The sequence below is a fragment of the Drosophila simulans genome, chromosome 3R, assembly GCF_016746395.2.
Source record: "Drosophila simulans strain w501 chromosome 3R, Prin_Dsim_3.1, whole genome shotgun sequence".
Classification (NCBI taxonomy): domain Eukaryota; kingdom Metazoa; phylum Arthropoda; class Insecta; order Diptera; family Drosophilidae; genus Drosophila; species Drosophila simulans.
The window spans coordinates 14889418-14912538 of record NC_052523.2 but is presented as its reverse complement, the minus strand read 5'-3'; the positions used below and the strand labels follow the sequence as shown (position 1 = coordinate 14912538).

General features: G+C 49.2%; 15 protein-coding genes and 2 non-coding genes across 21 annotated transcripts; 13 read left to right on the top strand and 4 right to left on the bottom strand.

Annotated features, from left to right (window-relative positions):
- On the top strand, positions 1-3137 carry LOC6728550 (60S ribosomal protein L3). Of its 2 annotated transcripts, XM_002103859.3 has the most exons (6): positions 1-109; positions 353-545; positions 740-908; positions 1576-1711; positions 2039-2428; positions 2680-3137. In XM_002103859.3, exons 1-6 carry the CDS (start codon positions 107-109, stop codon positions 3037-3039), a joined length of 1251 nt encoding a protein of 416 aa, XP_002103895.1. In that variant the 5' UTR covers positions 1-106; the 3' UTR covers positions 3040-3137. The 2 variants fall into 2 exon arrangements, with proteins under 2 accessions (XP_002103895.1, XP_016035190.1); XM_016175138.3 differs by lacking the exons at positions 1576-1711; positions 2039-2428; positions 2680-3137 and adding an exon at positions 1269-1574.
- LOC120285117 lies at positions 590-668 on the top strand. Its single transcript, XR_005544430.1, has one exon. It is a non-coding gene; the product is annotated as a small nucleolar RNA U43 (small nucleolar RNA).
- LOC120285118 lies at positions 1023-1103 on the top strand. The gene has a single exon (XR_005544431.1). It is a non-coding gene; the product is annotated as a small nucleolar RNA U83 (small nucleolar RNA).
- A 595-nt stretch (positions 3138-3732) lies between the features above and the next one.
- On the top strand, positions 3733-4727 carry LOC6728549 (antigen 5 like allergen Cul n 1). The gene is made up of 2 exons (XM_002103858.3): positions 3733-3888; positions 3942-4727. The coding sequence occupies exons 1-2, from the start codon at positions 3775-3777 to the stop codon at positions 4614-4616; spliced, it is 789 nt and encodes a 262-aa protein (XP_002103894.3). The 5' UTR covers positions 3733-3774; the 3' UTR covers positions 4617-4727.
- Positions 4728-4990: 263 nt separating this feature from the next.
- On the top strand, positions 4991-6485 carry LOC6728541 (protein arginine methyltransferase NDUFAF7 homolog, mitochondrial). Its single transcript, XM_002103850.4, has 2 exons — positions 4991-5377; positions 5435-6485. Exons 1-2 carry the CDS (start codon positions 5054-5056, stop codon positions 6422-6424), a joined length of 1314 nt encoding a protein of 437 aa, XP_002103886.1. The 5' UTR covers positions 4991-5053; the 3' UTR covers positions 6425-6485.
- On the bottom strand, positions 6411-8855 carry LOC6728542 (GRIP and coiled-coil domain-containing protein 1). Its single transcript, XM_002103851.4, has 3 exons — positions 8622-8855; positions 6745-8569; positions 6411-6675 (listed from the first exon to the last, which is right to left on the bottom strand). The coding sequence occupies exons 1-3, from the start codon at positions 8701-8703 to the stop codon at positions 6495-6497; spliced, it is 2088 nt and encodes a 695-aa protein (XP_002103887.1). The 5' UTR covers positions 8704-8855; the 3' UTR covers positions 6411-6494.
- An 86-nt stretch (positions 8856-8941) lies between these two features.
- Positions 8942-10143, bottom strand: LOC6728543 (dnaJ homolog subfamily C member 17). Its single transcript, XM_044923207.1, has 2 exons — positions 10061-10143; positions 8942-9939 (listed from the first exon to the last, which is right to left on the bottom strand). Exon 2 carries the CDS (start codon positions 9928-9930, stop codon positions 9031-9033), a length of 900 nt encoding a protein of 299 aa, XP_044779142.1. The 5' UTR covers positions 9931-9939; positions 10061-10143; the 3' UTR covers positions 8942-9030.
- Positions 10144-10237: 94 nt separating this feature from the next.
- Positions 10238-10783, top strand: LOC6728544 (DPH3 homolog). The gene is made up of 3 exons (XM_002103853.4): positions 10238-10380; positions 10445-10519; positions 10594-10783. The coding sequence occupies exons 1-3, from the start codon at positions 10273-10275 to the stop codon at positions 10669-10671; spliced, it is 261 nt and encodes an 86-aa protein (XP_002103889.1). The 5' UTR covers positions 10238-10272; the 3' UTR covers positions 10672-10783.
- LOC6728545 (arfaptin-2) lies at positions 10679-13265 on the bottom strand. Its single transcript, XM_002103854.4, has 5 exons — positions 12712-13265; positions 12126-12648; positions 11645-11813; positions 11460-11567; positions 10679-11377 (listed from the first exon to the last, which is right to left on the bottom strand). Exons 1-5 carry the CDS (start codon positions 12938-12940, stop codon positions 11333-11335), a joined length of 1074 nt encoding a protein of 357 aa, XP_002103890.1. The 5' UTR covers positions 12941-13265; the 3' UTR covers positions 10679-11332.
- Positions 13266-13452: 187 nt separating this feature from the next.
- LOC6728546 (E3 ubiquitin-protein ligase RING2-A) lies at positions 13453-14320 on the top strand. The gene is made up of 2 exons (XM_002103855.4): positions 13453-13751; positions 13818-14320. Exons 1-2 carry the CDS (start codon positions 13618-13620, stop codon positions 13972-13974), a joined length of 291 nt encoding a protein of 96 aa, XP_002103891.1. The 5' UTR covers positions 13453-13617; the 3' UTR covers positions 13975-14320.
- A 15-nt stretch (positions 14321-14335) lies between these two features.
- LOC6728547 (gastrula zinc finger protein XlCGF71.1) lies at positions 14336-15555 on the top strand. 2 transcript variants are annotated; one of them, XM_039294918.2, is made up of 3 exons: positions 14336-14468; positions 14534-15318; positions 15378-15555. In XM_039294918.2, the coding sequence occupies exons 2-3, from the start codon at positions 14642-14644 to the stop codon at positions 15478-15480; spliced, it is 780 nt and encodes a 259-aa protein (XP_039150852.1). In that variant the 5' UTR covers positions 14336-14468; positions 14534-14641; the 3' UTR covers positions 15481-15555. The 2 variants fall into 2 exon arrangements, with proteins under 2 accessions (XP_039150852.1, XP_002103892.2); XM_002103856.4 differs by having other exon boundaries at positions 14340-14472.
- Positions 15556-15737: 182 nt separating this feature from the next.
- On the top strand, positions 15738-18152 carry LOC6728548 (zinc finger protein 626). Of its 3 annotated transcripts, none has more exons than XM_002103857.4 (6): positions 15741-15983; positions 16051-16607; positions 16958-17042; positions 17111-17433; positions 17509-17625; positions 17932-18152. In XM_002103857.4, exons 1-6 carry the CDS (start codon positions 15867-15869, stop codon positions 18071-18073), a joined length of 1341 nt encoding a protein of 446 aa, XP_002103893.1. In that variant the 5' UTR covers positions 15741-15866; the 3' UTR covers positions 18074-18152. The 3 variants fall into 3 exon arrangements, 2 of the variants coding, with proteins under 2 accessions (XP_002103893.1, XP_016035189.1); XM_016176989.2 differs by lacking the exon at positions 15741-15983 and adding an exon at positions 16807-16901 and having other exon boundaries at positions 16475-16607; XR_001599937.3 differs by lacking the exons at positions 17111-17433; positions 17509-17625; positions 17932-18152 and adding an exon at positions 16807-16901 and having other exon boundaries at positions 15738-15983.
- LOC120284980 (antigen 5 like allergen Cul n 1-like) lies at positions 18075-19053 on the bottom strand. The gene is made up of 2 exons (XM_039294921.2): positions 18902-19053; positions 18075-18848 (listed from the first exon to the last, which is right to left on the bottom strand). The coding sequence occupies exons 1-2, from the start codon at positions 19013-19015 to the stop codon at positions 18174-18176; spliced, it is 789 nt and encodes a 262-aa protein (XP_039150855.1). The 5' UTR covers positions 19016-19053; the 3' UTR covers positions 18075-18173.
- Positions 19054-19196: 143 nt separating this feature from the next.
- LOC6728539 (antigen 5 like allergen Cul n 1) lies at positions 19197-20198 on the top strand. The gene is made up of 2 exons (XM_039294920.2): positions 19197-19351; positions 19413-20198. The coding sequence occupies exons 1-2, from the start codon at positions 19232-19234 to the stop codon at positions 20085-20087; spliced, it is 795 nt and encodes a 264-aa protein (XP_039150854.1). The 5' UTR covers positions 19197-19231; the 3' UTR covers positions 20088-20198.
- A 151-nt stretch (positions 20199-20349) lies between these two features.
- LOC27206801 (protein arginine methyltransferase NDUFAF7 homolog, mitochondrial) lies at positions 20350-20964 on the top strand. Its single transcript, XM_016182605.3, has one exon. The coding sequence runs from the start codon at positions 20620-20622 to the stop codon at positions 20848-20850; it is 231 nt and encodes a 76-aa protein (XP_016022747.2). The 5' UTR covers positions 20350-20619; the 3' UTR covers positions 20851-20964.
- A 238-nt stretch (positions 20965-21202) lies between these two features.
- Positions 21203-22045, top strand: LOC27208152 (RISC-loading complex subunit tarbp2). The gene has a single exon (XM_016183764.3). It carries the CDS (start codon positions 21427-21429, stop codon positions 22039-22041), a length of 615 nt encoding a protein of 204 aa, XP_016022746.2. The 5' UTR covers positions 21203-21426; the 3' UTR covers positions 22042-22045.
- Positions 22046-22191: 146 nt separating this feature from the next.
- Positions 22192-23090, top strand: LOC27207841 (antigen 5 like allergen Cul n 1). Its single transcript, XM_016183486.3, is given in 2 exon segments — positions 22192-22965; positions 22968-23090. Coding segments are annotated over 2 exon segments (744 nt in total). The 5' UTR covers positions 22192-22253; the 3' UTR covers positions 23000-23090.
- The last annotated feature ends 31 nt before the right edge of the window (positions 23091-23121 follow it).

Genomic DNA, 23121 nt, shown 5'->3' with positions numbered 1-23121 from the left:
AGTGTATTTCTCAGCAAAGTCACAACTGGTCACATTACACACTATATAACGAGACGGAAGTCGGAATCTTTTCTTTTCCGTTTTACATCGTCTGAAGAGAACAGACATGGTAAGCATCTCGATCGGACAATATACATTTAATTACTATGTGAAGTGTCAAAAAGATGGATGATAACAAGTTAAATAATTGATTAGTTCAGAAATACTCTTGTTTTAATCACACTAAATGTAACTAATGCAAACAAAGCGTAATTATAATGCATAATTTGCACTTTGCAACATCCACGTGTTCACCTAACCTCAAAGTGCAGAAACGCAGTGTGCTAATGGATTTTCACCATTCATTTTGCAGTCTCATCGTAAGTTCTCGGCACCCCGCCATGGCTCCATGGCCTTCTACCCCAAGAAGCGCTCAGCTCGCCATCGCGGTAAGGTTAAGGCCTTCCCCAAGGATGACGCCAGCAAGCCAGTCCATCTGACCTGCTTCATCGGCTACAAGGCCGGCATGACGCACATTGTGCGCGAGGCCGATCGCCCTGGATCCAGTAAGTACCCGCATCCACTTATCAACTCTCGATAACTACTTTTCATGATGAGTATACTAGAAGATTTATGGTTAGAACACATCTGATTAACCGTGATTATCTCAACTAGGGCGGACTGACCAAGCCCACTGTATAGATGATTTCTCTTAAAGAATACCATTGCTCGATATTAATGGCCTTTCTTTCTCTCGCAGAGATCAACAAGAAGGAGGTGGTTGAAGCCGTCACCGTTCTGGAGACCCCGCCCATGATTGTGGTCGGTGCTGTCGGCTACATCGAGACTCCCTTCGGACTCCGTGCCCTGGTCAACGTTTGGGCCCAGCATCTGTCCGAGGAGTGCCGTCGTCGCTTCTACAAGAACTGGTATGTATCCGAGGACCACGTGGTCATTCTTCCTACTCCATTTGTCGCCATTTTGCTTGCACCGGGTGTACACACACACAAAATGGCAGCCGCCACGTGCTTTCTACTCGAGTCTGGATGATGAAACGATGGTATCTGAATGAGCAAATTATTGTTGAGAAGCCTTTTACCATCTGCTGCCTTCCTTCTGATCGGCCTCTTAGAAAACAATCGATTGATTTGCTGCAATACAATATTATATATTGTTTTTTGAAGTATAATCAACCAATGCGCTGTTTTGTGTGTGTGTGCAATTCCGATCAACAGTGATTCCCTCGTATAATAGAGACCCCCTATTAAATGTAAAACCAAATCATAAAGTTCTTCGATCAGCTTGCTGAGAGAGCTTTTCAAATCGCTGAACGTTGTGTGAGCTGTCAGGTTCCTCTTGATCATGGGGCGCACAAGCAAGCCCCTGGTTAACTGAAATTGCCTGACGAGTGAGCACGACAAGGAAGACTGCATCTCCGCTCGCCTTTAGTTTGCGATGAGGTGCACTTCCTGTTCTATCTCGCCCCACATAAACAGCGCGGCTAAGAAGTTGGAGTTGTTGCGACACCCCAATGGATTGCTACATTACACTCGTTTCTGACCACTGCGTCTTCAACTTGACCATCGTCCATATCAGGTACAAGAGCAAGAAGAAGGCCTTCACCAAGGCCAGCAAGAAGTGGACCGATGATCTCGGCAAGAAGAGCATCGAGAATGACTTCCGCAAGATGCTGCGCTACTGCAAGGTGATCCGTGTGATTGCCCACTCGCAGGTAAATATCAATTGCATTTATGTATTCCATATTTCCCGACGTCCTTGGCCTTGTTGCGCCACTGGTGCTGGGTCCTCGGGCTCGGTGCCTTTGGTGCGCCTGGCCTAAAAAGCATTCGCGCTGTGGTTTTCAATGCACGGTTTAGGGATGCAACGTCGAAGAGCAATCTGCCCCTCGGGTGGCGGGACTTGATATATTCCAGTAACGGTGCGGAGCCGTTCAGGCGATGATAGCGCGGTTAAACCATATCACGTACAGTCCCAATTTCCAATGCCTCAAGGTGGATGAAACTAACCTGAAGTGTATTTTTTCTCTATTTGCCTCTAGATCCGCTTGATCAAGCAGCGCCAAAAGAAGGCCCATGTCATGGAGATCCAGCTGAACGGCGGCTCCATCGAGGACAAGGTCAAGTGGGCTCGCGAGCACTTGGAGAAGCCCATCCAGGTCAGCAACGTCTTCGGCCAGGACGAGATGATCGACTGTGTCGGCGTGACCAAGGGTAAGGGTTTCAAGGGTGTCACCTCGCGTTGGCACACCAAGAAGCTGCCCCGCAAGACGCACAAGGGTCTGCGTAAGGTGGCCTGTATTGGTGCCTGGCATCCGTCGCGTGTGTCCACCACCGTGGCCCGTGCCGGTCAGAAGGGTTACCATCACCGTACCGAGATCAACAAGAAGATCTACCGCATCGGAGCTGGCATCCACACCAAGGACGGCAAGGTAAGCACTAGTACCCATCATCCCCACCATTCCATTTGGCCTTTAACCATATTGGGCCGTAGAAGAAATTTGTTTTTGTGATGATAAAACCTTAAAAATAATATCGACATCGAAACAAAAAAAACTTGATGAACCATGATATTTATAATGATAGGACTGACAACAGATCTTCTATATACGGTTGAATCCTGAATCCCCCAGCCGAAGGACCACAGTAATCTGATCCGGAATGTATCGCTTTGCTTTTGCAGGTCATCAAGAACAACGCCTCTACCGAGTACGATCTGACCGACAAGAGCATCACGCCCATGGGTGGCTTCCCCCACTACGGTGAGGTCAACAACGACTTCGTCATGATCAAGGGCTGCTGCATCGGCTCCAAGAAGCGCATCATCACCCTGCGCAAGTCCCTGCTGAAGCACACCAAGCGCTCTGCCCTGGAGCAGATCAAGCTCAAGTTCATCGACACATCGTCCAAGATGGGTCACGGTCGCTTCCAGACCCCTGCCGACAAGCTGGCCTTCATGGGCCCGCTCAAGAAGGATCGTCTCAAGGAGGAGGCTGCAGCTACCACCGCCGCTGCTGCCGCCGCCACCACCACCAGCGCTTAAACAAAATGTCGTGTCCACGTTCAATTGTCTGCTCGCTTCTACCGCCAACAATTGCTGCGGTAGGGCAGCGATCAATAAACAGATTTTGGCTAAGCTAACTCATTAATCTTTTCAATTGCATCTAATGGGAAAAGACCATGTCACAGACATTGACTACGATTGATTTTCAATCCAATAATGTAGAGATTAGGAGGTGGAATCGTTAGTTTATCTCTCATGCACAGGCTAAATTGTTATTTATTATACCAAGTAAAATAATATTAGGACACTAGTAAATAGTTTATCTACAATAAAAAAGTACTACCAAACTTAATGGTCTTGGGACATTTTTAGCAAAAGAAAATTAGAAATTCCCGTTGTTGTGTCGTGTCCGTTGTCTGTGGTTCTGCTTTTATATTACACTTGACATTCATGGGAATAAAAACTTCAACTTTCAATTCACCATAATAATTTTCACTACTGCGGGGTTCGCCTTCCAACTCGCCGCAGATGCTGTCGCTGATTTTCATACGACGGTGGTGGCCATCGCCGTTTCATGCACATTTCCTGCAGCCAGCCAATTGCCAGCCAGCATTCGAATGGAGCTCGGCGCCACTTGTTTCTGGCCAGACATTCTTGGAAACTCAGCTGCGAAAATACTGGAAGACATGTTGCAACTGCGGTTCGATTGCCACAGCTTTCCTATAAATAGAGTACTTTGGGTAGCTAGGCCTCAGTCCAAAACCAACGCTGAAGATGGCCATAAAGTCTCTGATTTTGCTTACTTCCCTGCTGGGATTGAGCCTTGCAGCAGACTACTGTGCCCTGCCCACTTGCCTGGACAAGCACATAGCCTGCAACAACAAGGGAGTAAGTAGTGGTAGCTGCCCAAATCCTCCTGGTTCTCACCCATTCTCGCCCAGAACTTCAGTGAAAACTGTCCCAAGGACGTGCGTGAGGTGAAGATCGAGCCGCACCACAAACTCATCCTGACCCTCTTCAACGAGCTGCGCAACAACGTGGCTGGAGGCAAGATAGAAGGACTACCGAAAGCAGTCCGCATGGCCAAGATGTCCTGGTGCGAGGAGCTCTCCCACCTGGCCCTACTGAACGTAAAGACCTGTGAGTCCCTGCCGGATAAATGCCGCAGCACCGAGAGATTCGCCTACGCCGGCCAGAACAACGCCGTGTTCCAGTACAGTGGAGCCGAGACGGAGTACACCGATGCGGAAATAATAAAGGAGCAGATCGAAAACTGGTTTGCTGAGCGCTCGAATGCTTCTCCCGAGATCCTCGCCAGCTTCCCGGAGGAGCTTCCCAACAAGGCGGTGACCAAGTTCACCATCGCGGTGGCCGAGAAAAACACCCATGTGGGATGTGCCGCCGTGCGCTTCTCCCGGGACTTTTACAACCACTTCGTACTCACCTGCAACTTCGCCACCTCGAACATTGTGGGTCAGCCTGTCTACACTCCGGGAGAGAAGGCCACCACCGGGTGCAAGAACCGATATGGAGCCGCCTACGACTACCCCAACCTGTGCTACGCCAAGGAGATCTACGACAACGAGAAGGTCATCGAGAACACACAGACGATATAGGCAGGGATGTATAGCACTTTTATTGATGGGACAATGGAATTCGATTAATATGTATCTTTTTAGTTTAAGTGTGCTGAAAGAATAAATTTAAATTATTTATGTTTGCCTGTACGTAACGGATTTTGCTATCCAAACAGCTGTTTGCCCAGCAAGTGGTCAGCCCCCTTTATACACCCTGTAGCTGTGAATAAAGTATTCCTATTTCATGACGATATTCAAAAATATATATTTTTAAGGATAAAATACCAGTTCTTCAATTCAAGCATATAATATTTGTTTTCAATGAATTTGAAGTTTTCTATTTATAGCACACCCTTTTAATAAATCACCTAGCGTTTTATATAATCATTTGAAGTTAAATGCAGGGTATCCAGTGGCCACCACCTATTCCAAAAACATTTCATTTATTTTTGTAGCAACTTTTTCGCCGGCCAAAAATGTTACGCGAGGCTCTTAGGATCGGCAGCAGGCGCTGGTACAGCTACAAGTCCGTCCGTCGTCCGAATCTGGGCGCCACTAGTGCTCCAAAGATGGAGCCGCCAAAGGAGCAGCCAGAGTCGTCCTCCAAAGCGGAGAGCGGAGATGGCAGCCTGGCCAAGCAGCTGCGGGCCAAAATTCTGTCCACCGGACCCATTCCTGTGGCCGAGTACATGCGCGAAGTGCTGACCAACCCCCAAGCTGGCTACTACATGAACCGGGATGTGTTCGGTCGAGAGGGCGACTTCATAACCTCGCCGGAAATATCACAGATCTTCGGAGAGGTAAGATAAGCACATAGATCAGAACCTGTCATCATATCATCATATCCCTTCACGCAGCTCGTAGGGATTTGGCTGGTGAGCGAGTGGCGCAAAATGGGCAGTCCCTCGCCCTTTCAACTGGTGGAGCTTGGTCCAGGTCGCGGCACTCTGGCTAGGGACGTGTTGAAGGTGCTCACCAAGTTCAAGCAGGACGCCGAGTTCTCGATGCACATGGTGGAGGTTAGTCCGTTTCTGAGCAAGGCACAGGCACAGCGCTTCTGCTACTCCCACCAAACCCTGCCGGAGGACGCACAGTTGCCCCATTACCAGGAGGGCACAACGGCCAGTGGAACGAAGGCATTCTGGCACCATCGGCTAGAGGATGTGCCCCAGGGATTCTCCCTAGTTCTCGCCCACGAGTTCTTCGACGCCCTGCCTGTGCACAAGCTGCAACTGGTCGATGGCAAGTGGCAGGAGGTGCTCATCGATGTGGCATCCTCTGATGGCGCACAAGAAGGTAGCTTCCGATATGTGCTCTCACGTAGCCAAACGCCCGTTTCGAGTCTTTATCGACCGCTGCCCGGCGAGACACGATCCTGTTTGGAGCACTCCCTGGAGACGGAACGACAGGTGGGACTGCTCGCCGAGCGCATTGAACGGGATGGCGGCATCGCTCTAGTCATGGATTATGGCCATTTTGGAGAGAAAACCGACACTTTCCGGGCCTTCAAGCAGCACAAGCTGCACGATCCGCTGGTGGAGCCGGGCAGTGCTGATCTCACGGCCGATGTGGACTTTAAGCTAGTGCGGCACATCGCCGAGACACGCGGAAATGTTCACTGCTGCGGTCCCGTGGAGCAGGGACTGTTTCTGCAGCGAATGCAGGGCGAGGCTCGACTGGAGCAGCTGTTGGCACATGCGCTGCCCGAAAATCAGGAGATCATTCGCTCTGGCTACGAGATGCTCACAGATCCCTCCCAGATGGGCAGTCGCTTTAAGTTCCTGGCCATGTTTCCCGGCGTGCTGGCTACCCACCTAGACAAATACCCTGTCGTCGGATTTAGTTAGTTATCTATTTAGGATCTGTTTGTAGAGTTTTAAATATGTTGCACATGATTGTTAAACAAAAGTACGAATGTTATTTCTTCTGGAATGATGCATTGATCGCCTGCATCTCTGCGGTGGTGAACTGGAGCACCGCCGAGATGGCGTTCAGCATGTGACGCTTGCCGTCCGCGTCTCGGGTAACAATGTAGCTGATAATAACGTTCTTCAGGTACTCCAGATTGGCACCCTCGCGCGTCTTGCAACGTTCGAGTCTAGAATGGGAGTAGAGATCATGGCATGACTTTCGAAGATAAAATAAGATAACAACGACAACGACGCACCTGTCCACCTGCTCTTCCAGGCACTCGATTTTCTCGTGCATTTCTTGCTGAGATGTCACCTTGTCCTGGATCGCCTTTCGCAGCGTCGACTCGGCGGCGTACTTGGCTTTCCGCAGTGTCGTGATTTCGATGTCCTTGCGCGCCAACTCGTTGGCGTAGTGCAGCATGTGGCAGTTCTCGCCCATCGACATTTTCTTGGAGCGCACCTTCACCTTCCTTTCCCGCTGCTCGCCCTCCACGCTGTCGGTGTCGGAGGAATAGTGAAAGGAATCGGCAGCTGCTTCCAGTGTGGGTGTGGCCAGTGTGCTGCCCACACCGCTGGCCGAGTGAAAGACCTCGAAGGAGGTCTGCAGTGTCTTGATCTCCTGCTCCTTCTCGTCCAGCAGCTGCAGTGACCTCTGGCGCTGCTTCTGCAGTAGCTGTTCCAGCTCGTTCAGTTTGCAGCGCGTCTCGTTCTCCAGTTCAGCCTTGGCTTCCTGCCACTTGGTTCGCTCGTTTTTCAATGCCAGGCGCAGCTTTTCGCCCTGCTGCTTTAGTTCGACTTCCGCCTCGTCGATGTTGCGATTGAGCACCTGCACCTTCTCCTGCAGCGTTTGGATGTGCGAGTGCTGCAGCTGCACCTTCTGTTCGAGTAGCTGTCGCTGCTGCTTGGATGCCTCGAGCATTTGCTGCACACCCTGAAGCTGTTGCTCGCAGTGGGCGTGACTCTCGACTCGCGTAGCTGTTTGGCCGCTAAATGATAGGATCTCCCCGAGATCCAGTGGATTGGCAGAACGGGCATTGGCTGTGGTAAGCAGTTTCTTCAGGCGCACCATCTCGTCAACCAGCGTGGCTACGTCCACATCTTCGTTAAGCGCCCTTGAATTGGATGTTGGACGCACGTGTGCCTGCTCTAGATCCTGCAGCTGCTGCTTCAAATCATGGATGCTGTCCTGATCTTGCTGACGCAAGCGGTCGTAGGTGCCCACAGTGGTGCTGAGCTCCGCCAGGCGTGCCTCTAGACTGGCCACGCGATCCTCGTGCAGCGCCGCCTGCCTGCGACTCTGTTCCTCTGCTCGCAGCACGCGTCGCTGTTCCTGACGAATGGCCACTGAATGCTGCTCCTTCAGCTGCTGCATCTCAAGGCGCACTTGCTGAAGGAGAGCGGCGCTGTCTGCACTCGCTGACGCTGCTGCAGAGTGCTCTGCCTTGGTCTGGAACTGTTTTAGCTGGGAGCGAGCCTCCTTTAGCTGGGACTGCAATTCCCGCAGCCGGCTGTTTTCCGCCTCGTTGCTGGCGAACTGGGTCTTGAAGTTGTTCAACTGCATCTCGATGTTGTCCTTTAGATGCCGCTCGTCCGCATAGAGCTTCTGCAGTTCGCGGATCATGAGCATTTGGTTGTTGGTCTCCTTCTCGCGCTCCTGTCGCTCCACAATCCACTTTGCCTTGACCTCGTCCACGTCGCTTTTGGCCCGCGCAGCCTGCTCCTTGGCCCGTGTATTAAGCTCCTGTATGGTCTGCTCCTTTTGGGCGATTTGGCTGCGCAGTTGCTTTTTATCCGCCTGGAAGGAGGCCTCCATGCGGGATTTCTCAGCGGAAAGAGTGGCCAGCGAGTTCATCAGGGTGATAATTTGGGTCTGCAGTTGACCCTCGGCTGGCGGAACAAAAGGACCCTGTGCAGCGCCCTCGGTTGCTCCATCCGCAGAGTCGGTGCTGGTTTTTTTAGACTCCAGCTCCCTGGACGGCGATCCGGACTCGCCCACTGCCGTGGCCTCCGCGTGCGCCGCCAGACTCGTCTCCAATGCCTCCTTCTCCTTAAGCAGACCCTTGTAGGCAGTGACCACGTCTGCAAATTGGGCTCATTAATCCATTGCATTGCAAATTCATCTATGGCTCACCTTTTAGACGCTTCTCATAGCGCCCCAGTTGCTCCTTTTGGGTGGACACCAGCGCCTCCAGCTCCCTCTGTCGCTTCTCCATTTCGCCTTGAAAGGGAATTAGTTGATTTACTTTCAGTTCGCTTAGTAGTTCACTTTATTTATCTCCCGTGTCATTTTTGCATTTTTTTAATTAAAAAATTTCAGCAGCTGGCACGCGGGCCTGCCAACTTGTCATGTTTGCTCAGGCACTAAAAATTACCAATATTCTGGTTTCAAAATTTTTTTGTTTTATTTTTGAGGTATTTCAATCATTTTTTAATAATAAATAAACAAATTTATAAATGTAAAATCAGAAGCATAGTTTTTCATTGATTTTTTTTAGCCTAATTAAAAGTAAATTTAATGTTTAGCCTAACTCAATCTAATTTTATTCGCCCTCGTCGTCCTTCATCATCTGCTCAATGAGCCTCTTACGTTCCTCAGCTTGGCGCAGCTTTCGCATGACCAGGTCCTCGTAGTCGGTAGGCGACACACTGCACCCAGTGGTTGCCGATTTGGGTGTCTGCTTGTCTGCTGCCGGCGGCGTTACCCACTCGAAGTGCAGCGGCTTGGCGGGATCGCCCTTCTCGTAGGCCAAGACCATGTCGCAGGCTTCGCGCGTGGCCAGCTCCACCATGGCGCGTCCGCGTCGCTTGCTGTTGACAACCAGGGCCACCACGTCGCCGTACTTCTTCAGATACTTGAGCAGATCTTGCTGTGTGTAATCCTGGCCGGGTTCGGCCTTCCACTTCATCTTGATGCGATGCTGGGCGGAATCAAACTGGACCGGCTGTTGCTGCAGTTTCTTTTGCTCCGCGTGATTGCGCCGGAACTGCTCCTGCATGGCTCGCTGCTCCTCCTCCAGCAGGCGGGAACCCTCGCGGCGCAGCCGCTCGATCTGCTCCTGCAGCACCTCCTCGTCGCTTTTGGTCACTGTGCTGTATGGTCTGCTCTTCGCCAGCTTGTGCAGTGCCGCCTGTTCGCGTTCCTCCAGCTCCAGCTTCAGCTTCTGCCGCTTCCCGTCCAGTTGGCGAGTCCTTAGCTCCGCCGCCTTCTTGGCCTTCAGCACTTTGTCGTAAGCTGCGCGCGCGGATTCATCCGTGAGGATCTCCAGGGCCTTGGACAATTCATGGAAGCGCTCGACTGCCTTCGGATTGTCCGGATTCTTGTCGGGATGGCACTCGAGGGCCTTCTTGCGGTACGCCTTGCGTATCTCATTTTGATCACACTCGAGGGAAATGCCCAGAAGATCGTAAAGATTCACGTCACTGTACTTTTTGCTAGCCATTTAGTCTTATTTTACTACTTATTTTACAACTGGAACATGGGTTTGTTTTGCAGTTTCTCTTCTTTGGGCAGAAGTTAGCTAAAATATATTATTTTATATATATATATATATATATATATTTTTTTTAAGCGCAGCAACGAGACTTATTTCACAACTGCAGCCGGCGGTCCAAAAATGCAAATAAAACATTTGCAATTGTTTACTGGATCAGCTGTTTGCTGCAGCGAGTTGGCAGCCCCGCAACACAACGTGCCCATTTGTTTGGCGTGGATTAATCTAAATTATCGCAATAAACCTCAAATATAATGAGCTTTAGGCGCTAAAATAAGCTGAAAGTACGTCATGAGCATCTATCACGACGAGGTGGAGATCGAGGACTTCGAGTACGACGAGGAGGAGGAGATGTACTACTATCCCTGTCCATGCGGCGATCGATTTCAGATCTCCAAGGTAACGAGGCGTATACGCAACCTTTTTTTTGGACTCCATATCACTTGGTAAATTTCCACTTTAGGAGGAGCTAATCGAGGGCGAGGAGGTGGCCACCTGTCCCAGCTGCTCCCTAGTCATCAAGGTCATATACGATCCGGTAAGTGACTCATTCAGAAATACACCTTGAAATCCCCAGAAAACTCAAGCAATCTCAAATTTTCCAAATTTCAGGAGATGTTCAAAGCTGAGGAGGATGAAGAAAGTGCGCTGAACGAGAAGCTCGGCGACCTGAAGCTCGAGAAGAACTAACACACAGTTTGGTGTAATTAAATAGTTTTTATTCATATATTTTTTTATATATATATAGACTTCATTTTAGTGTAAATAATACGTTGACTAGTAAAACAATGATTTCAAATTATGCAAGCTCGCAAAAACAGTTTCGATTCGTTATGGATTACTCGTTTTGGGTCAATTACAAAGGATTTATACACACATTCTAGAATATCTATAACTAAAACACTCATATTGCACCGCGTACTTTTTGTTATAAATGTTATACAAGCGCAGAGGTCAACAATATGATGATAATCGAACGAAAATTTGGAAACACAAGCTAAAGGAACGTCAGCGTACCAGCTGTGGAAATGTGAGTAGTACATAGAGTTACATACAGTGGAAAGCGGTTGGAAAAATATATAAATAACATACAGCTACCACTCTCACTTTCTGCTTACGGCTTAGGAATTCGACTTAAACTTAGCGAAAATATTGTTATGGTTCGTCATGCAGTGTGTCTGTCCACTGCATCGGATACTGATCATCTCTGCCACCGATCTTTTCTTTTTTTCTTTTAGAGAGCGTGCTCGTTCAGCAAGTGAGTGGAGGTGGACGACGTGTCCCGATCTCCTCCAAGGTGCCGTCTGCAACGTGCTTCGCGAGTGGGAGGGATTAACTGCGTCTACTCGATCTACTGCTCCAGCCAGGATCCAGTGACGGCATTGGGTGACTTAAGCTGCGGGCCACAAGACGAGAAGTGAAGAAGTGAATGTGCGGACTGAGTTTAATTGGAGCACTATGCTCCCTTGCTCACTCACCTTTATGTTGAACTGCTTCAGAGTGCTCTCCAATGCCATGGCATTGCCCGAGAAGTAGGCAGCGATGGCATTGTGCAGCAGAATCAGTTGCTTGTGCATCACTTTAATCTATCGACAGATAAACGAATTGGATCAATGGTTAGACTCCCTGAATGTATCGCTAAGATCCACTTGGCACCACTTACGCGATTCTCGTCGAGGAATTGCATTTTGACGGCCACGTCCGAGCGCAGCTTCTCGTATTGCTCCTTGTGCTGCGCATAGCTGCGCTGGGTCTCCTCAAGAGCGGCGGCCGAGGGCGTCAGCTCCGGCTTGGTGTTCTCCAAATCCATGCGGTAGGCATCGAATTCGATTCTAAAAGGCAGGAGGACATTCTACTTCATATAATTCGTATGTTTTTTTTTATAAAACACGATGGCTTTGGGAAATAAAAAGTTATTGCCATTGTAGAGATTATTATGGAATGCGGTTATGACTAACGTATTTACATTTTTTTTTCAAGGAAATAATACGATAAGCAATGTTTCAAGCTTGTATACAAGGCTAGTTTAAGTCCATGTCTTTTATAAAAAGACACACATGCCGAGTTTAAATCAAAATCGAAGAGATCGATGATGATTTTTCCTTCGTTGTTGCATCACATCGAAAGGAAATAGCTTTGGTTACCTGGCCGTTTCGTACTGTCGTATCGTCAGCAGCGTGTCGTCAATCGTCTTGTTGCACAGCGTGTTCACCGAAGAAATAAAGAAGTTGAGCGCATTGAGCAGCAGCTCGCCGTTCTTGGTAAGATTGCGCTGCGTCTCCGAATTGCACGTGAATTCCTTCTGCAGCTCGGGGTTCTTCTGGGCCAGATCGGCGAAGGAGTCGGCCAGGGCGTGCTGTGTGACGACCACGTGCTGGAAGTGCGAGCTGAAGGCCCGCGTTAGCCTCAAGATGGACAGATACTTGCGCTGCGTCTCGCGCAACTGCTCAATCTGGGCCTCCAGTTCCGAGTCCACGGTCCGCTGCGACTTGCCCAACTTCTCCAGCATTATCTGTCGCGTACACTTGTACGTCGATATACTCCAGTTCTTCAAACTGTCGATCTTGGAGGCGCTAGTGCGTATAATGCTGCCGCTCCCGCTGTCCGTGGGGCTGAGGATGCCGTTTCCGGATGGTGGACTACTGGGCGACATGGGTGTGGTGGGTGCTGCACGAAAAGATCGATGCTGAGTTAGTTGGCCGCTAAATCGAGTACTTGTAAATAGCTCACCTGAATGGTTCCTTAGCGGCAGACTGCTGGGGGCGCCAAAGGGGCCGCTGACACCAACTCCAACGTTGCCGCCACCACCTCCACCACCTCCGCCGGCTATGCCGTGGCTGCTGGCGCTTCCAAGGACCAGGCTGCCACCTTCGGTGCCCGTGTGCACCGCTCCGCAGCTGTCGTTCAGCGAGGGCGCATCCTTCAGCATCTCGTGAATGCTTCGCTCGCGGTCCGTCATGGCGATGGCCGTCGTTAAGTTAACCGCCCGTCAACCGAGTAATTGCCAGCGGAAAATCCTCCTGTCTGCTCGTTTTGTGTGGGGGTGTGCCCGATTAGGTGTCTGTGTGTGTGATTCCCGGGCGACGGCGCTCGAGGTTTCACGCCGAAATCGATGGCGCACGCTGGGCGAGGCGAGACTTTAGTAATCCCTGCCTGGACTCGTCGAAATTCTCCAATCCCCAAAATTCCGCATAAAGTTCTTCAAACTGTGTTCTCGAAAACTGAAAATCGGTGTGACTGTGCGCGAGTAGGTGGTTAAATGCCACACTTGGACTGCTTGGATACCGGTTGTACGACTCGGTATTTTAATGGCGAAACGGTGGAATTTTGAACATGGGGAAGTCCTGTCATGCAGGACAAGTCGTCGGGACGGGGGTCGGAGAGCCAGTGACTGCTTCGAGGGACTCTCTTCTCTTCTGCGGCACCAGCAGTTTAATTAACTTATATATATATTCTTGATCATGATCAATAGCCAAGTCGTCGTGGCCAAGTATTTCAGTGCCGACCAGCTGCGGTCACACTAAAGTGGAAATTCGGTTCAATTTTTGGGGATTTCATGGAAAATCTCATTGCTTATTTCTATTTCTTGGTTAATCGTTTAAATTGCGTTGCTGAAAGGCCAATAGCCAGCGGAAAATGGTCTACGTGAACCTACTAATAGGCTTGGGCATAGCGACCGTTGTCGCTTTCGCCTATTTCAACTGGAATACGGTCCACCGTTCGCCTTCCTCCAGACAGATGCTATTGAATGATCGTCAAATTGAGAGCAGGTTGGTGCCGTGCGATGGAACCATTCTAAGCTTAAATTTTGGCTTAAATCTCTTGTTTCATTGCAGGTCGCTGGATGACTTGTGCACGATTTGCTTAGATCCACTAAGTGGTCTAATGGTTTACCTGCGCTGCAAACACGCCTTGCATGAGAAGTGCTTCTACCAATACCAGGCTAATGGGGGCCGCCAGTGCCCGGTCTGCAGAATGAAAATCGACGTATAGGTATCCCCAAGGGACACACAAACTTATATCAGCATAAACGTGCACTAAATGTGCTCAACGAATTTTGTATAAAAAATTAAGTCGAGAGAAAACAAGCCTGATATAGATTAAAGTTCTGGAATGAAAGAAAATTATTGGGATAGATATACGTATATGATTTTTCCAAGAAATAATACATTTTTATATTTTTGTTTTGATTGTTCCTATCCTTTAGTCAGTGTGTACACACCAAGCATATGCACGTAGTAAACAGACAACAGCTGATGTGCTTCTTCTTTGTCTCGTTTGCCATTCTCATGAATGTAATACATAACAATAAAGTTGAGTTTTTAAAAACCTTTTTAAATATTGTTTGGTTTACTCAAAATGTCTGAGCTGCGATCGATTTGCCGAACTTGCGGCAAAAATGTGACCAATTCGCAGGGTCGGGCCACCAAACTGTTCAACAAAAGCAACTATCTATTAATTAGTTTACTGGAAAATATCACCGATATGTATGTAAGTAAGCGAATACAACTAAAGTATGCTGTCTATTTAATTGATTTAAATGATTGTTTAGCTCGAATTTGACACCACTCTGCCACATCTCATTTGCCAATGCTGCAAAGTGCAGCTAAACAGGATCTTGGCGTTTCGCAATAAGTGCTTAGAGGTCCACAAGTCCTTTATGGCCGCTAACAGAAAACGTTTGCGAAAAAGGGACATAGTTGATGAGGAACTCGATGAACTGGATGTTGAGAAGCTTCAGCAGGATTTGGGGGACCACAAAGATCAGGAAATGAGTGTAGCAATGGCATATACAGCTGGGCTTCTGCGGGAAGATCACAATGATAATGAGGATGCGAAGCACGCAGAAGATGCAACTCAGAATGAGGAGAATCAGGAGGAACAAGTGCAAACAGAGGAGGTGGAGCACTGTCAAGAGCAGCTCCATAACACGTCCATCATCTCGAAGGGAGTAAGTGCCCGCGTCCCCAAGCGTGCGAAGTGCAACTCCAAGTCATGGTTCTGTGACCAGTGCGGCGGCGTGTTCAAGTCCTCCACCTACCTCAAACTGCACCTGCAGCGACACACCGGTCACAAACCATTCGCGTGCGACATCTGCCAGGCCAAGTACTACACGGATAACGAGATGCGGCGCCACAGGATCCTTCACACGGACGCCAGGCCGTACGCTTGCCGATTCTGCAGCAAGACCTACCGAGGATGCAGCAGTAAAGTGGTCCACGAGCGGACTCACACCAACGAGCGTCCCTTTCAGTGCCAGCATTGCGACAAGGCCTTCACCTCCACGTCGACGCGTCAAAAACATGAGATGCTGCACACCAATCAGCGGAAGTACCAGTAAGTTAAAGCACTAGCTGTCCTCCCCGAAATATGTGCAAACTGACTGTATTTTGCAGCTGCGAGATCTGTGACCAGTGGTTCCTGCGCTCATCCCATTTGACCCTACATCAAAGCACCAAATTACACCAGCGAAGAGCTGAAAGTGCTAGGATTGTCTAGAATCCAAGTAGACAAACTTATGTTTAAGTTTATAAGACTTCTGAAAGTACAAGTTTATTATAAATTGAAACAATTGATTCTATTTTTGAAGGGTTGGTTTTAAAAGTAGAAATATTAAAAATGTACACCTGCACTAACGGTTTTTTTTTAGACTTTTTGCTCTGCAGATACAATGCTTTAGTTCCTGAAAAACTCTTATCATAAAATTGAGATTTTGAAAATCGGCGGAATGGCCGCTTTGCTGGGCGAATGACAATTCGAAATTGACTTAGTGTGGGGTTGAAAAATGCGAATGCCCCTTTCCTTGTTCTTCCGTCTAAACAAACCAAAAAAGATACACTTCCTTCCAATCGATCTGGTTGCTGTGTTATCTCATTACACAAGTCATGAGGTACATTTGCAGGACCTGTTCACGTATGGCCGATCCTGCGGCAGCGAAGAATCTCTTCGATCCATCGAGTTCTTCCGTTTTGCGACAAATAGAGACCATAACCAACTTGCAGGTGAGTGTTGTTGCGTTTCGCGAAAGTAAAACCTGGATGAATGACTCGAGCTGTAATCAATTTGCAGCTGAACGAGGACGACAAGTTGCCCAGGTTCATGTGCCAGGACTGCCAGCACGACCTGCAGATTGCCATCGATTTTCGCCGCGTTTGCATCGAGGCCCAGGAGCTCCTTGAACTTCAGCTCAGGCAGGTGGAAAAGGAGGAGGAGGTGTTCGAGAGCCTGGCGGAGCAATGGCTGGATGACTGTCCAGATGAGTTGTCCAACTTGTCGCCAGTGCTACAGCTGAATGATCGCATGGATCTTATCTTCGATCCTGAGCCACAGGATAAGAATACGGATGAGGTGGCTTCCATAGAGACCACGACAACAACAGAGTACAGGAATGCATACCAGCCAGTGGCCAGTCCGCAATCTTCTCCAGAACTTTCCACAGATAGCCAGTTGTCGAATGAGCACTTTGACATGGCCCTCTCTCCCGAATCGGAACCAGCTAGTGAAGCTATCAATAATCCGGATACTTCCTCCAGCCACACGTGCAGCAAGTGTGGCCTCGAATTCGAAAACGTGGATGAACTGAAGCTGCACAAATACCATCTGCACGACATCCCGCCAGATACCAAGTAAATAATCATACTTTAGAGGCATGCTTGCATGATTTGATTTCCCATCTTGCACGATTTTCCCATCAACGGATGGGAAAGATCAGAAGAGGTTCCGTCAGGGCACAAAATATGTTTAGGTTACATTGCTAATTTGGCTGTTAGCTAGTTTTGGCATTCATTCCGTATTAATTGACTTTTGTTTTAATTTTTATTTTAGAACGATTTTCCATATGATTTCATTCATGCTGCTCTGATGGGAATTAAGGAATGCTTTAAACCCTATCACTGAATGACTAGAACAACTTATTCACAGTATGAGAGAACCGACCAATCAATTGCCACAATTAACACTTTAATTATCCTTGTAGATTCGTCTGTGACCACTGTGACGAGGGCTTCCGATCAGCAGCCGCACTTACGCGGCACTGCAACATGATTAATCTTCCATTGACGGTAATGTTTCCATCTAAAATGTTCAATATCTTTGATAAAGGATTGCATTTTGAAACACTCTTTTGCAGCACTCCTGCTCCAAGTGCATGAGCCAGTTCCACAATCACATCCTGCTGGTGACGCACAAGGAGCGATGTCTCAGGCCGGCGCCGTCCCAGCATGTGTGCCACATTTGTGGCAAGCATCTGACCACGGCCTTCAATCTGAAGAATCACCTGGTTCGCCACGCGGGCACACGACGCCACAAATGCGACCAGTGCAGCGCATCCTTTTATACAGCCGCCGAACTCTGTTCCCATCAGAAAACCCACACAACCGAGCGTCCCTACATCTGTCGCTACAACTGCGGCAAAACCTTTCGCTTTTGCAGCGCCCGCAGCATGCATGAAAGGTAGAATTTCAGACGAATCACCACCGTCACTTAGCCACTTGCCCACTCACGTAACTCATCCAATGTATTCCGCAGGGTTCACATGGACGCCAGCAAGCGTATCTACCAGTGCGAGTACTGCCCCAAGTCGTATGTAACACCCAGCGAGTGCAGGACGCATCAAAAGTATCACAACTTGACCCGCGATCACGGGTACGACTTCCTCCCAGTTCTTAAGTATTTAAAGAGAATACAAATGAGGATTTCCATTATTCGCAACTAAATAACGAATCTATCTTGCATGTTAAACGTGTTTGCATATATACGCCATAATTTTGGTTTTATATGCAGAAAACGACTGTGTGGCTACATATTCCTATAAAAAATTAAAATAGAACTATGTTGAATATGATAAGCTGCACTTTATATGCAAATAACGTGCTTCAATCTAATCCAATTGCTTTTTTGAAGCCTCATGCTAATAAGTAAAGAATTTTTTCCATTCTCAATCTCTTCCAGTTGCGAAATTTGCCACATTAGCTTTAAGACAGCCAAGCACTACAGATCCCATCTGAAGTCCAATGCCCACAAAACTCTGGAGGAGCGTGCTAAAGCTGCTGCATCCCCCAATTCCCGTGGAAAAAATCGTTCAACGAATTGAATTCATTATTGCCAGTTGCATGTTAATTATATATACCGAATTGATATTAATAAAGCTTCCGTTCCGCATTCATGTTCAAGATCCCGGCATCTACTATCACCTACATCGTCTGTGTGTTCTCAATGACCTTCTCGTTGTCGTAGATCTCCTTGGCGTAGCACAGGTTGGGGTAGTCGTAGGCGGCTCCATATCGGTTCTTGCATCCGGTGGTGGCCTTCTCTCCCGGAGTGTAGACAGGCTGACCCACAATGTTCGAGGTGGCGAAGTTACAGGTGAGTACGAAGTGGTTGTAAAAGTCCCGGGAGAAGCGCACGGCGGCACATCCCACATGGGTGTTCTTCTCGGCCACAGCGATGGTGAACTTGGTCACCGCCTTGTTAGGAAGCTCCTCCGGGAAGCTGGCGAGGATCTCGGGAGAAGCATTCGAGCGCTCAGCAAACCAGTTCTCGATCTGCTCCTTTATTATTTCCGCATCGGTGTACTCCGTCTCGGCTCCACTGTACTGGAACACGGCGTTGTTCTGCCCGGCGTAGGCGAATCTCTCGGTGCTGCGGCATTTATCCGGCAGGGACTCACAGGTCTTTACGTTGAGTAGGGCCAGGTGGGAGAGCTCCTCGCACCAGGACATCTTGGCCATGCGGACTGCTTTCGGTAGTCCTTCTATCTTGCCTCCAGCCACGTTGTTGCGCAGCTCGTTGAAGAGGGTCAGGATCAGTTTGTGGTGCGGCTCGACCTTCACCTCACGCACGTCCTTGGGACAGTTTTCACTGAAGTTCTGGGCGAGAATGGGTGAGAACCAGGAGGATTTGGGCAGCTACCACTACTTACTCCCTTGTTGTTGCAGGCTATGTGCTTGTCCAGGCAAGTGGGCAGGGCACAGTAGTCCGCTGCAAGGCTCAATCCCAGCAGGGAAGTAAGCAAAATCAGAGACTTTATGGCCATCTTCAGCGTTGGTTTTGGACTGAGGCCTAGCTACCCAAAGTACTCTATTTATAGGAAAGCTGTGGCAATCGAACCGCAGTTGCAACATGTCTTCCAGTATTTTCGCAGCTGAGTTTCCAAGAATGTCTGGCCAGAAACAAGTGGCCGAGCTCCGTTCGAATGCCTTATAAAAGCAGACCCATCTTCTGTCCAATCCAGTAGCCAAGAACTAGCATCATGGCGTTCACCAAGGTTCTCCAAGTGATTCTCCTAGCTGTGGTTGGCACTTCCTCTGCCGTCGACTATTGTGCTCTCCCCACCTGTCTGGACAAGCATGTGGCTTGTAACAACAAGGGAGTAAGAACACATATCTAATTCATAGGAATTCACATTGGTAATGTCCTAAATCCCTATCCAGAACTTCAGTGAAAACTGCCCTAAAGATGTGCGTGAGGTAAAGATCGAGCCGCACCACAAACTCATCCTGACCCTCTTCAACGAGCTGCGCAACAACGTGGCTGGAGGCAAGATAGAAGGACTACCCAAGGCTGTTCGCATGGCCAAGATGTCCTGGTGCGAGGAGCTCTCCCACCTGGCCCTACTCAACGTAAAGACCTGTGAGTCCCTGCCGGATAAATGCCGCAGCACCGAGAGATTCGCCTACGCCGGCCAGAACAACGCCGTGTTCCAGTACAGTGGAGCCGAGACGGAGTACACCGATGCGGAAATAATAAAGGAGCAGATCGATAACTGGTTTGCTGAGCGCTCGAATGCTTCTCCCGAGATCCTCGCCAGCTTCCCGGAGGAGCTTCCTAACAAGGCGGTGACCAAGTTCACCATCGCTGTGGCCGAGAAGAACACCCATGTGGGATGTGCCGCCGTGCGCTTCTCCCGGGACTTTTACAACCACTTCGTACTCACCTGTAACTTCGCCACCTCGAACATTGTGGGTCAGCCTGTCTACACTCCGGGAGAGAAGGCCACCACCGGATGCAAGAACCGATATGGAGCCGCCTACGACTACCCCAACCTGTGCTACGCCAAGGAGATCTACGACAACGAGAAGGTCATCGAGAACACACAGACGATATAGGCAGGGATGTATAGCACTTTTATTGATGGGACAATGGAATTCGATTAATATGTATATTTTTAGTTTAAGTGTGCTGAAAGAATAAATTTAAATTATTTATGTTTGCCTGTACGTAACGGATTTTGCTATCCAAACAGCTGTGTGCCCAGCAAGTGGTCAGCCCCCTTTATACACCCTGTAGCTATGGAAAAATTATTCCTATTTCATGATGATATTCAAAACTATAACAGTTTTAAGGATAAAAAAACAGTTCTTCAATTCAAGCATATAATATTTTTCTTCAATGAATTTAAAGTTTTCTATTTATAGCACACCCTTTTAATAAACCACCTAGCGTTTTATATAATCATTTGAAGTTAAATGCAGGGTATCCAGTGGCCACCACCTAATCCAAAAACATTTCATTTATTTTTGTAGCAACTTTTTCGCCGGCCAAAAATGTTACGCGAGGCTCTTAGGATCGGCAGCAGGCGCTGGTACAGCTACAAGTCCGTCCGTCGTCCGAATCTTGGGCGCCACTAGTGCTCCAAAGATGGAGCCGCCAAAGGAGCAGCCAGAGTCGTCCTCCAAAGCGGAGAGCGGAGATGGCAGCCTGGCCAAGCAGCTGCGGGCCAAAATTCTGTCCACCAGACCCATTCCTGTGGCCGAGTACATGCGCGAAGTGCTGACCAACCCCCAAGCTGGCTACTACATGAACCGGGATGTGTTCGGTCGAGAGGGCGACTTCATAACCTCGCCGGAAATATCACAGATCTTCGGATAGGTAAGATAAGCACATAGATCAGAACCTATCATCATATCATCATATCCCTTCATGAAGCTCATATGAATTTGGCTGGTGAGCAAGTGGCGCAAAATGGGCTGTCCCTCGCCCTTTCAACTGGTGGAGCTTGGTCCAGGTCGCGGCACTTTGGCTAGGAGTATCGAACAAGCGATCCTAAAGACCCGCTCGTGGGGCAGACTCGTTTCCGTTTCATACGACGGTGGTGGCCATCGCCGTTGCACGCACATTTCCTGCAGCCAGCCAATCGGATTACCAATGGTCTTCTCGCCAGCATCTCCTCCGCCCGTGGCATTCGCATTGCCGTCTCCTTCGCTTCCGCCGACCGTGAGCCCAGTCACTGACGGACCAGCGTCAACAAAAGCAAAAAACTCTAAAAAAGTAACCGAAGAGGAATTGCAGCCAAGTATTGTTCCAAATTATTTTGTATTTGGAAGCTACAAATTTTACAAGCAAAACAAAAAAGGAAAAACTACACAGAAATCGTACATTTGTACTTTTTAGAGTTTCTTGCTTTTGTTGACGAGGCCTTTAAGTTCGTCAGCGAGACGGACGCCAATGGACAGCATTCTGCAAGAGCTGCTAAGCAGACGGGGAATTACTCCCGTCTATGAACTTGTCCAGATCGAGAGCGCCATAGATAAGCCGACCTTCCGGTTTCGCGTGTCCTTTAAGAACAAGGATACGCCCTTTACGGCCATGGGTGCAGGACGCTCGAAGAAGGAGGCCAAGCATGCGGCGGCCCGTGCGCTCATCGACAAGCTGATCGGCGCGCAGCTGCCGGAATCGCCTAGCAGCTCCGCTGGTCCGTCAGTGACTGGGCTCACGGTCGGCGGAAGCGGAGGAGACGGCAATGCGAATGCCACGGGCGGAGGAGATGCCGGCGAGAAAACCGTTGGTAATCCGATTGGCTGGCTGCAGGAAATGTGCGTGCAACGGCGATGGCCATTACCGTCGTATGAAACGGAAACGGAAGTGAGTCTGCCCCACGAGCGGGTCTTTACGATCGCTTGTTCGATACTCCTGCTTGAACTTGGTGAGCACCTTCAACACGTCCCTAGCCAGAGTGCCGCAACCTGGACCAAGCTCCACCAGTTGAAAGGGCGAGGGACAGCACATTTTGCGCCACTCGCTCACCAACCAAATTCCTACGAGCTTCATGAAGGGATATGATGATATGATGACAGGTTCTGATCTATGTGCTTATCTTACCTCTCCGAAGATCTGTGATATTTCCGGCGAGGTTATGAAGTGCTTGCTTTTGTTGACGAGGCCTTTAAGTTCGTCAGCGAGACGGACGCCAATGGACAGCAGTCTGCAAGAGCTGCTAAGCCGACGGGGAATTACTCCCGTCTATGAACTTGTCCAGATCGAGAGCGCCATAAATGAGCCGACCTTCCGGTTTCGCGTGTCCTTTAAGGACAAGGATACGCCCATTCTCACCCATTCTCGCCCAGAACTTCAGTGAAAATTGCCCTAAAGACGTGCGTGAGGTGAAGATCGAGCCGCACCACAAACTCATCCTGACCCTCTTCAACGAGCTGCGCAACAACGTGGCTGGAGGCAAGATAGAAGGACTACCCAAGGCTGTTCGCATGGCCAAGATGTCCTGGTGCGAGGAGCTCTCCCACCTGGCCCTACTCAACGTAAAGACCTGTGAGTCCCTGCCGGATAAATGCCGCAGCACCGAGAGATTCGCCTACGCCGGCCAGAACAACGCCGTGTTCCAGTACAGTGGAGCCGAGACGGAGTACACCGATGCGGAAATAATAAAGGAGCAGATCGATAACTGGTTTGCTGAGCGCTCGAATGCTTCTCCCGAGATCCTCGCCAGCTTCCCGGAGGAGCTTCCCAACAAGGCGGTGACCAAGTTCACCATCGCGGTGGCCGAGAAAAACACCCATGTGGGATGTGCCGCCGTGCGCTTCTCCCGGGACTTTTACAACCACTTCGTACTCACCTGTAACTTCGCCACCTCGAACATTGTGGGTCAGCCTGTCTACACTCCGGGAGAGAAGGCCACCACCGGATGCAAGAACCGATATGGAGCCGCCTACGACTACCCCAACCTGTGCTACGCCAAGGAGATCTACGACAAGGAAAGGTTATTGAGAACACCCAGACAATGTAGGCCCTTTTCTTCGATTCTTAGCAATATTACTGGTATCTGAGTCCATAATTAAGTTGGCAAATAAAAAGCTAAAAGAGCTTATCATTTAAAATCTCGGCCATTCATTTTTGAGTTTTAGGATG

Excerpts from the sequence above, each read along its gene's own strand:
- LOC6728541 (XM_002103850.4), top strand. The coding sequence starts at position 5,054 with ATGTTACGCGAGGCTCTTAGGATCGGCAGCAGGCGCTGGTACAGCTAC. Across the intron at positions 5,378-5,434 it reads TATCACAGATCTTCGGAGAG|CTCGTAGGGATTTGGCTGGT; the intron begins GTAAGATAAGCA and ends CCCTTCACGCAG.
- LOC6728539 (XM_039294920.2), top strand. The coding sequence starts at position 19,232 with ATGGCGTTCACCAAGGTTCTCCAAGTGATTCTCCTAGCTGTGGTTGGC. Across the intron at positions 19,352-19,412 it reads TGGCTTGTAACAACAAGGGA|AACTTCAGTGAAAACTGCCC; the intron begins GTAAGAACACAT and ends ATCCCTATCCAG.
- LOC6728542 (XM_002103851.4), bottom strand. The coding sequence starts at position 8,703 with ATGGAGAAGCGACAGAGGGAGCTGGAGGCGCTGGTGTCCACCCAAAAG. Across the intron at positions 8,570-8,621 it reads CTATGAGAAGCGTCTAAAAG|ACGTGGTCACTGCCTACAAG; the intron begins GTGAGCCATAGA and ends CCCAATTTGCAG. Across the intron at positions 6,676-6,744 it reads CTGGAAGAGCAGGTGGACAG|ACTCGAACGTTGCAAGACGC; the intron begins GTGCGTCGTTGT and ends CTCCCATTCTAG.
- LOC6728547 (XM_002103856.4), top strand. The coding sequence starts at position 14,341 with ATGTCTGAGCTGCGATCGATTTGCCGAACTTGCGGCAAAAATGTGACC. Across the intron at positions 14,473-14,533 it reads AAAATATCACCGATATGTAT|CTCGAATTTGACACCACTCT; the intron begins GTAAGTAAGCGA and ends ATGATTGTTTAG. Across the intron at positions 15,319-15,377 it reads ACCAATCAGCGGAAGTACCA|CTGCGAGATCTGTGACCAGT; the intron begins GTAAGTTAAAGC and ends TGTATTTTGCAG.
- LOC6728546 (XM_002103855.4), top strand. The coding sequence starts at position 13,618 with ATGGTCTACGTGAACCTACTAATAGGCTTGGGCATAGCGACCGTTGTC. Across the intron at positions 13,752-13,817 it reads GATCGTCAAATTGAGAGCAG|GTCGCTGGATGACTTGTGCA; the intron begins GTTGGTGCCGTG and ends GTTTCATTGCAG.
- LOC27208152 (XM_016183764.3), top strand. The coding sequence starts at position 21,427 with ATGGACAGCATTCTGCAAGAGCTGCTAAGCAGACGGGGAATTACTCCC.
- LOC6728548 (XM_002103857.4), top strand. The coding sequence starts at position 15,867 with ATGAGGTACATTTGCAGGACCTGTTCACGTATGGCCGATCCTGCGGCA. Across the intron at positions 15,984-16,050 it reads AGACCATAACCAACTTGCAG|CTGAACGAGGACGACAAGTT; the intron begins GTGAGTGTTGTT and ends ATCAATTTGCAG. Across the intron at positions 17,626-17,931 it reads AACTTGACCCGCGATCACGG|TTGCGAAATTTGCCACATTA; the intron begins GTACGACTTCCT and ends AATCTCTTCCAG.
- LOC6728550 (XM_002103859.3), top strand. Across the intron at positions 546-739 it reads GGCCGATCGCCCTGGATCCA|AGATCAACAAGAAGGAGGTG; the intron begins GTAAGTACCCGC and ends TTTCTCTCGCAG. Across the intron at positions 1,712-2,038 it reads GTGTGATTGCCCACTCGCAG|ATCCGCTTGATCAAGCAGCG; the intron begins GTAAATATCAAT and ends ATTTGCCTCTAG.
- LOC27206801 (XM_016182605.3), top strand. The coding sequence starts at position 20,620 with ATGGAGCCGCCAAAGGAGCAGCCAGAGTCGTCCTCCAAAGCGGAGAGC.
- LOC6728549 (XM_002103858.3), top strand. The coding sequence starts at position 3,775 with ATGGCCATAAAGTCTCTGATTTTGCTTACTTCCCTGCTGGGATTGAGC. Across the intron at positions 3,889-3,941 it reads TAGCCTGCAACAACAAGGGA|AACTTCAGTGAAAACTGTCC; the intron begins GTAAGTAGTGGT and ends ATTCTCGCCCAG.
- LOC6728544 (XM_002103853.4), top strand. The coding sequence starts at position 10,273 with ATGAGCATCTATCACGACGAGGTGGAGATCGAGGACTTCGAGTACGAC. Across the intron at positions 10,381-10,444 it reads ATCGATTTCAGATCTCCAAG|GAGGAGCTAATCGAGGGCGA; the intron begins GTAACGAGGCGT and ends TTTCCACTTTAG. Across the intron at positions 10,520-10,593 it reads TCAAGGTCATATACGATCCG|GAGATGTTCAAAGCTGAGGA; the intron begins GTAAGTGACTCA and ends TCCAAATTTCAG.
- LOC6728543 (XM_044923207.1), bottom strand. The coding sequence starts at position 9,930 with ATGGCTAGCAAAAAGTACAGTGACGTGAATCTTTACGATCTTCTGGGC.
- LOC6728545 (XM_002103854.4), bottom strand. The coding sequence starts at position 12,940 with ATGACGGACCGCGAGCGAAGCATTCACGAGATGCTGAAGGATGCGCCC. Across the intron at positions 12,649-12,711 it reads GCCGCTAAGGAACCATTCAG|CACCCACCACACCCATGTCG; the intron begins GTGAGCTATTTA and ends CTTTTCGTGCAG. Across the intron at positions 11,568-11,644 it reads AATTCCTCGACGAGAATCGC|ATTAAAGTGATGCACAAGCA; the intron begins GTAAGTGGTGCC and ends ATCTGTCGATAG.
- LOC120284980 (XM_039294921.2), bottom strand. The coding sequence starts at position 19,015 with ATGGCCATAAAGTCTCTGATTTTGCTTACTTCCCTGCTGGGATTGAGC. Across the intron at positions 18,849-18,901 it reads TAGCCTGCAACAACAAGGGA|AACTTCAGTGAAAACTGTCC; the intron begins GTAAGTAGTGGT and ends ATTCTCGCCCAG.